Source organism: Mesoplodon mirus (genome assembly GCF_964341445.2).
Source record: "Mesoplodon mirus genome assembly, chromosome: 4".
Taxonomy (NCBI): Eukaryota; Metazoa; Chordata; class Mammalia; order Artiodactyla; family Ziphiidae; genus Mesoplodon; species Mesoplodon mirus.
The window spans coordinates 158100007-158108806 of NC_138979.1; the positions used below are offsets into that span (position 1 = coordinate 158100007).

The 8800-nt window shown below is 45.8% G+C and overlaps 1 protein-coding gene across 1 annotated transcript in view; it reads left to right on the plus strand.

The window, feature by feature from the left end:
* SIPA1L1 (signal induced proliferation associated 1 like 1) overlaps positions 1-7870 on the plus strand; it is a 135333-nt gene extending 127463 nt beyond the window's left edge. The window contains exons 19-22 of the mRNA XM_082617702.1: positions 1301-1447; positions 4017-4131; positions 6762-6846; positions 7515-7870. Coding sequence (XP_082473828.1) covers positions 1301-1447; positions 4017-4131; positions 6762-6846; positions 7515-7658 — 491 coding nt within the window. The 3' untranslated portion in view covers positions 7659-7870. The remainder of the gene's footprint in view (positions 1-1300; positions 1448-4016; positions 4132-6761; positions 6847-7514) is intronic.
* The last annotated feature ends 930 nt before the right edge of the window (positions 7871-8800 follow it).

Genomic DNA, 8800 nt, shown 5'->3' on the forward strand with positions numbered 1-8800 from the left:
TACATCACTTCCCAGCTGAGTATCTCTCAGTGTCTTTTTGTCCTTATTGGAGGTATGATTCTTGTTGTGCTGGTAAACGTTTAACAATCAGCTCCTGGAAGGAGGCAAAGGCCCTGACTTGCAGCACTTGCCAGTTATTGGGGTGTAGATATACTCCTACCTCAGCTGATTTCAGGTTACCAAAGTGATGTCACTGAAAGCAAACTGGGAAGAGATGTATACAGATACACTACTGTATAGAGTTTCCACCCTATAGATACCTCCACAACATAGAAAATAGAAAAAAATGTAATCAACCAGTGATGAGTCTTGAGTACCATCTTTTAAAAATATGATTTATTTAGTCGTAAGTTTACATAATTGAATTTTTTTAAGTGTTTTTGATGTGGACCATTTTTTTTGTCTTTCTGCATTTTTACTCTTAAGATTATAACCCTATAAACTCATTTATCAACTATCTTCCTTTTCTATATTATTCTTGTCACTCAACTAAGATTGCTGAAGTCGGTCGTACCTTGTATTTTTACATTCTCAAATAAGAACTTAAGATTATAAGATGTGCGTTAAAAAAACAAAAAAAAAGAAAACTGATGCCAAGAGTTGCTTAGCGTGTCCTTGGGAAGGAGAAGGATGCCAACACCAGTTAACCTATGTTAACTCTGCTGGGTGACCCAGCACTCACTCTCACGTGCTCTGATTTGGTTCTCACACCACCCTGGATACATCCAACTGCAGAAACCTGTCGGCCATTCCTGGGATACAGGACAGACATGGGCCAGGGTTGTCCCTCACCAGTCCCAGGGATGCAGGGAGTCCACATGGAGGGCAGTCAGATCCCAGGTTCCAGTGCAGATAAAAATAAGCTTTACTATCCCCTCAAACAAGCATCACCAAGCTTCCCTGGCCTGGCTGCAAAACCCACCTCTCTTGAAGTAGGTCCCTTCACCCCAGCCTGAATCTCTCGACTCTGCAAGGAAATCTGAGGAGCTGCCCTGGGTCCCACTGTAGACAAGCAGCTCCTGCCAAAGCAGACACATTGCCTCGGTGCAGGACTGACTTTTCCAAGACTCACCCCACTAGAAATGGGACAGTGGGAGGTTATACAAAAGTGAATTAAGGTTGGAGGAAGTCAATTCCCAGTTCCACTCAGTTTTAGAATGACCACTAATGGCCTGTTAGACTAGAAACTGATTCCAGGTAACAAATGACTTAAAAATATATTGTAACAGAAAATGGGTAAAACTTTGAGTGGTTCTCCTGTGGGCATGAGAAGCATCTTATCTCTTGTCCCTTCCTGCAGGAGAGTTCTCGGCCTCGGACAGCTCCCTCAATGACATCCAGGACACCCAGAGGACGCCCATGCCTGACCCCGGCCTAATGCCCCTGCCCGACGCTGCTGCGGATTTGGATTGGTCCAACCTGGTGGATGCTGCCAAGGCATATGAGGGTGAGTCTGCTGATGATCCAGGCTCAGCCACACTGAGGTCGTGTAAGTGCTCTGGACACACTGACAACACGCACATTTTACCATCACAGCCAGAAACCAGTTGAGCTAACAGTTCTTGAGCACTTGGTAGGGGCCCCCACTGTCAGATTTAATCAGGTGGAACCCAGTGTTTCCTCTACATAGGAATTCATCACACGGATGCCTCGCCTCCCTGTATCTGAGAAGGGCAGAGTGCAGGGGAATCCCAACTGTCACTTGACTGAAAACAGCACATGTCCGGGAGAGGTTTTTTGTTTGTTTGTTTTTTACCGGTACGCAGGCCTCTCACACTGCTGTGGCCTCTCCTGTTGCGGAGCACAGGCTCCTGACGCACAGGCTCAGCGGCCATGGCTCACGGGCCCAGCCGCTCCATGGCATGTGGGATCTTCCCGGACCGGGGCACGAACCCGTATCCCCTGCATCGGCAGGCGGACTCTCAACCACTGCGCCACCAGGGAAGCCCCCAGGAGAGTTTTTTTATCATGTCGTGAAGACGTCATTGCTCAACGCACAGTTGGATCTGTTAGGATGCTTGTCCTGCTTGGCCCGTCTCCAGGCTCCCCCCTCTGCTCTTCTCATTCATCTCTCGGGTGTGTGGTGGCAGGTGTGCTTTCTGCCTGCTTCGTTCCTACGTCAACCCACTGGCTGTGTGCTTGCATTAAGCCAGTGGCCCTTAAATGCAGGCCCTTAGACTAGTGCTGACCTGCTCTGCTGAAATAGAAAAAAACTAAAAGTATTGCTGTGTGTGTTGACATGAGGTTGTCACAGGTCTTTTTTTGATAGACTGACTCTGAGGTTGCCCTTCCCGATTTTTTTTTTTTTTTTTTTTTTTTTTTTTTTTTTGCGGTACACGGGCCTCTCACTGTTTTGGCCTCTCCCGTTGCGGAGCACAGGCTCCAGACGCACAGGCCCAGCGGCCATGGCTCACAGGCCCAGCCACTCCGCAGCATGTGGGATCCTCCTGGACCGGGGCACGAACCCGTGTCCCCTGCATCGGCAGGCGGACTCTCAACCACTGCGCCACCAGGGAAGCCCTCTTCCCGACTTTTTGATGCTAAAATGGTCTTTGTAAAATGATGGTGCTAGCAGATGATTGGTTTTGAGGTTTTGTTTTATTGCCCTTACTTGGAAGGATTGAAAGTTGCTCTTCAGTCAAGCTCCAGTCTGGGGCAGCCAGTTGCCTAGGCCATGGAATTCAGAAGTCAGACAGCCACAGGGCAGTGAACAGTGAATCCCCATTTTAGCTGATGGCAATTCCCCAGGACTAACTTGATTATAATTTCAATGTGTTGGTCACTCTCCTTCATATAAAATCACAGTTTTGTTTTTTGTTTTAATTTTTATTGGAGTATAGTTGATTTACAATGTTGTGTTTCAGGTGTACAGCAAAATGAATCAGTTCTACATATACATATACCCATTCTTTTTTTGATTCTTTTCCCATATAGGCCATTACAGAGTATTGAGTTCCCTGTGCTATACAGTAGGTCCTTATTAGTTATCTATTTTATATATAGTAGTGTGTACATGTCAATCCCAATCTCCCAATTTATCCCTCCCCACCTTACCCCCTGGTAACCATAAGTTTGTTTTCTACATCTGTAACTCTACTTCTGTTTTGTAGATAAGTTTATTAGTACCCTTTGTTTAGATTCCACATATAAGTGGTATCACATGATATTTGTCTTTCTCTGTCTGACTTACTTCACTCACTATGACAATCTCTAGGTCCATCCGTGTTGCTGCAAAGAAGTTTTGGTTTTTCAGTGGGAGATTTTTTATTTTTAATTTGATTTTGTTTCTTGGCTCAAGCCTGAAGTCTGTGTATTTTGAAACGGAGGTGGTGTGGGCCTAGGCTAAAGCCCACCAAGGTGGCCAGGAGTCTTAGGGAAAACATACTTCAGGAAGCCTCAAGAAGCTTAGTACTAGCTCTTTACTAGCTGTTTAATGCGTTTTATGTTGTCACTGAGTGGAAAGCATCGGTCTGGAAACTTGGCATGAGGCCTGTTTCCAGGGAAACAATAGAATGGTACTTTTTTTTTTTTTTTTTTTTTTTTGCGGTACGCGGGCCTCTCACTGTTGTGGCCTCTCCCATTGCGGAGCACAGGCTCCGGACGCGCAGGCTCAGCGGCCATGGCTCACGGGCCCAGCCGCTCTGCGGCATGTGGGACCTTCCTGGACCGGGGCACGAACCCGTGTCCCCTGCATCGGCAGGCGGACTCTCAACCACTGCGCCACCAGGGAAGCCCTCTAGAATGGTACTTTTATGAGCAAGGGAAAAGCTGGAATAGAAGTTGAGTCACAACAACTGTTTTTAAAAGAGAAATTACAATGTTACTATCCTCTTCCAGCTAAAACAGTAAAAAATTTTTCCTACAAGGGTTGGGAGGTAAGGTTTCCGATGCATTCCTGCCCCTTGATTAGATCTGACTGTGCGTGTAGGCCATTTCTTTTAGAAATGGAGGGCCCCCATAGAGAGGGCCCAGGATCCAGTTCCAAAATACTGAATGGTTTCTTCTCTCCGTTTCAGTCCAGAGAGCCTCGTTCTTTGCTGCTAGTGATGAAAACCATCGCCCTCTGAGTGCTGCATCCAACAATGACCAGCTTGAAGACCAGGCTCTGGCCCAGATGAAGTCTTACAGCAGGTTAGTCATCCAGTGGCGAGGGTACCACTCCACACCACACATCACCTCCACTAGTGACAGACAGCAGGTGTGGGGAAGAGGCGATGGAGGCCACACGGATCAGCTGAATGAAGCTCATCACTCCGGTGCCAGACACTTTGCTTTTTGTTCGAATGCTTTGTAACCAAATACTCTAAACACCATGAAACTGTTCTTGATGGCTTAAAAGTCATCATTATGAATATTCATTATTATTTAATGCCGTAGTACATTTATTTATGTCCTCGGGGTTTATTAGGTAAGGTAAGAGAAATCATTTGTGCTGAATATCCTTGGACTCCTATGCGTTTAGTCCTTGAGTCTGGCTTTTGAGTCTGTCAGTTTTGAAGCTGTCAGTTGGTCATGCTTGTAAATGTGCCTGCATCTTAGCAGCTCCCAGCGTTTTGCTTCAGACCTGCATTAGAACTGGGTCACCAGGATAGGTAAGATTTATGTAAACTAAGAAGTTTAAAAAAAAGCAGTAGCTGAGTTAAGGGTAGGGACTCTGACTTCTACTTAACTATGTAAAGGCTGACTTTTCCATTTCCCCCTCAGTTTCAAATGGTGAGGTTATTGGATAAATGTGTGATGTTCTTATATATTAAAGCATCCCAACAGTCAGCCGTGGACACATAGTAAGCCCTCCCGAATGGAGAATAATTTCATCAATTTGAAATCTCTTAAAACCTTTTGATGATGGATAAGAATCCATGTATCTAGAAAACTTGGTCAGAAACAGCCAGTAACAGGAAGAGTGAGGTTGGCATAGGTTTGCACAGATAGACCGGCGACTTGTGCTTGAAGACTTCCGAAGCACGTCTGTAAGGAAACCCTCTTCAAGAGGGAGTATAAGAGCAATGGATCGTTTGTTGTGAGTGTAACAGATGCTGCATTTATCCTATTGTTGGGACAGTTGGGGAAGGAAAGAGGCAGTTAGTTTGGCTGTTGAGAACTTTTTTAAAAATTGCAAGGTCGAGGGGAGAGCCCCCAATGTCCCTTTTTAGGACGAAGAGAGGTCTGGGTGAGCAAAGACTGTTCTCCTGAGAAAGGATTATTAAGCGGTTCCTAAATCTTTGTAGAAGCTTAAGATGAGGATGACGATTGGGTCTTTGTTCGGTGTGGATGAGCAAATGCAAATGGAGTTAAATAGGTTATCAGTGCACTCACAGTCACAGAATTCATTTTGCAGACCTTCAGAAATCAAGATACGCCACAGAGTTACTGACAGCCTGCAGTGGCTGCGTCAGCCCTGCCAGGAGCGGGGACTGTGGACTCAGCGGCTTGTGAAGGACAGCCCTGCCCCCATCCCCAGCCTCAGTGTTTTCTGTTCAACACCACTCTTATTCTGTCACATCTTTGGCCTTCAACCCATCCAAACCTGACCTGCTTGTGAGGTGCTGTGGATTGCAGCTGACCACTTCCCTTTTAAAATCCATTCACTGTCAGCTTTTAATTGGTCATCCTGTCTTTCTTAGAAGTGAGATGGTCATTATCATTCCATTTTATTTACAGCCTTGTGACACTCCATGCCCCTGTGGGCTTGCTGTAGACCTAGAATTAGCAGAAGACGTTGACACAGCTTATTTTAGGTCAGGAATTCCAACTTGAACTTTGATGTCTAAAGTAAAGAATACCTTTCATTTCATGATGCCAAGAGTTCAGAGTCACCACCTCTTCCCCTTGACCTCTGGAAAGAGGCAGCTGCCAGTTGGCTCCATGGAAACCTTCAGGTTCTTGGTTGTGTGAGGCTGAGGTTGTGTTTCTGGCTAGAACTCACCTGGAAACTTTTTGGAGCTTGAATTCAAGTAGAGGAGAGTCTGGGAGGGAGAGCTGACAGGTCTTCAGCCCCTGCCGAGCTGTGTCATCTGTCCCGCTGGTTACAGCTGGTTACATGGCCTTCTCGTCCTCTTAACTCCCCTTCCTTTTGATGCTCCACTGGCGTGGCCTTTTTAGCACTTAAATGAAATGGGAGAAAATAAGAAAATTTTGGGCCTTAGAGTTTGCTGATCATAATAGTGAAGAGCTTAAGACATTAAGGTTGGACTGACAAGCTTCTGAAAGATGTAGCCTTATTTTTTTAATAGTTGAAGATATTTAAACTAGTCTAAGTTAAGACGTGGGCCCTATGACTTAGTCGCCACTGGGTGAGTGGCCACAGGCTTTACTTACTTGGGTTGCCCCAAGGTAGAGCCTGCCCTAACCCTCCCCCAGCCAACATGCTGCACACACAGAGGAGTAACTAACTCTCCTCTTCTTAAAGCCTCTAAAGAGATACTCATTTCACTGTTTGACAGTTGTGTCTGCCAGAAAGTTCTTCTTGTGCTGCCAAAGAGACCATTTTCACTTATTGTCCTATATTCTTTTGTCACAAAGATGCAGCATCTTTAACAAAGGAAGCCATTGATTGGCTGTAGTTCACACTTGTATTACCTTTTGTTAAGACTGCCATTTTCCGTTTTAAAATGAAAATGCACGGTTGGGTCACCATACTGAGTAATTTGATATTGAAAACCATTTTGTAAATTCAGGCGCCTCCTTAAAAAAAAAAAAATGCCAAACAAAGCCAGCCATGGAGGCTCCTGCCAGCGAGGTCTTTTGTTTCTTGTTCCCAGCAGTAAAAATTCCTCTCCCACTCTGGCTTCTAAAGTGGACCAGCTGGAAGGTATGCTGAAGTTGCTTCGAGAAGATCTGAAGAAGGTAAACCATATTCTCAAAGCAGGTTACCCAGTCCACGCAAGCTGCCCTTGAACTGTGAGAGCCCTTTGTCAGCAGTGTTTGTTAGTGGAATAAGATGTGGGTGTTTTCCCTACTTTCTCCGTACACATTTAGGGAGCTGCTTAGAGCTTGGTTCCCACTGACACACAGTGCAAGGAAGCTCTCATTGTCACACGCACAGAAAAAGCGTTCCCTTCTTTGTGAATGCCTTTAGACCTCAGCCAGCCCTCTCCCAGCCTCCCGACCCCTGGTCCGTAGCCCAGACCCACGTGTCCTCACTGCTCTTCAGGCTCTTGCACCAAAAGAAGTAGATGCTGTTTGTTTCTTGAGTGGCTTTATATTAACATAGGAGCCCCCAGAACAGTCGTCTAAAATGTAAGACAGCCCTTAATTCCTTACAACTTAACAAAGACATTAAACTACGCAGTGAGGTATTTACATTCCAAAATCAGCCTGTAGCGGACGCCGCTGGAAGTCCCATTGCCTGGGTGAGAGCATCTTAAGGCCCATCACCAGGCCCCATAGACAGCTGTGTAGTGGAGTGAAGGAGGGAAGTGGGTGAAGGGCTCACACAGATCCACGGCCACTCCTAGCGGCTGGGCAGGGTGAGGCCACCCTCTTAGTCCTTTCCTGCTCTGCTCGCCTCCCAGGAAAAAGAAGACAAAGCTCACCTTCAGGCGGAGGTTCAGCACTTGCGAGAGGACAACCTGAGGCTGCAGGAGGAATCCCAGAACGCCTCCGACAAGCTGAAGAAGTTCACGGAGTGGGTCTTCAACACCATCGACATGAGCTAGGCCGGGAGGGGGGCGCAGGGGCGCGCGCCCCTCGGTGCCGCCATTGAAGGCATCCTCCGAGCTCCTGCCCCAGCTCCCGACTTTGCCCCCTTTAGGGGAGTGCACAACACAACAATCGCAGATCAACAATCATTATCTGCCTTTTGTAGAAAAGAAAAAGAAAAAGGTAAATAAAAATTTTAAAAAGTAAAATAAAAGTTTAACTGCTAAAATGTGAATGTCTTTATTTTTTTGCACAATATCTTTATCTGTTATGCATTTAAAAGGAAACTGGGCCTAGGACCAGGGTTCCCCCCACTGGCCCATCTGCCTCTATTTCCATCAGCTCTTTCTTATCTATTTCAGGTAACCCAAGCTTTCCCTCAGTATCCTGACAAATGTCATTATTCCTAGGAAGACAATAAAGTTTTTAAAAACTGTTTATTTGGGGAGGGGGATTTCCTTACCTTCGTTCCTAAAATGCCTGGGGAGGGAGGTGCTTTGAGAAACTGCCTACCTCCCTCAAATGGCTTGTGCATGAGCTAGTGATGTCTGTCCCTATCTTACAGAGAGATGAGCAGGATCGGGGTTACTTGACAGTAACAAATCAGTGAACCAGAGAGAGGCAGAGACGGAGGCTGTGGGCCACACCCCTTTTCCATCCTGCATTATGACATCACTACTTCCTCCTTCCTTTCCCTGGGAAAATGGGCCCAGGGGCTGTGTGCTCCTCGGGGCTGGAGCCCTTTTTGTTTGGCTTAAGGCAGGTCCCTCTAAAGTGGGACCAGCCTTTCTGTAGCCTCCTGGCTCCAAACAGTAATTGGTTTCAGAATTCCTCCAAACTAAAACATATAAAACATATGATTTATATGCATTTTGGTCAAAAGTAGAGTTTTTGTTTGAGATTTTTTTTTAAAGATAACAATGTGGCAAAATTGTATTTTTAGCTTGCTCAAAATGATCTTATTAATAAATTAGTAAATCCTTCTCTCCAAAGCAAGACTTCACCAGTATTTGTAACTAGGAAAAGTGAATGTTAAATTGTGAACTTTAATACTTACTTGTTAGGAGCAATGACTGTGATAATGGAATGGCCTTTTGAGACCTGCATGTCCCAGTGTACAATCTCAGCCCAGCATTTTCTGCATCCTTGTGTGGCCATC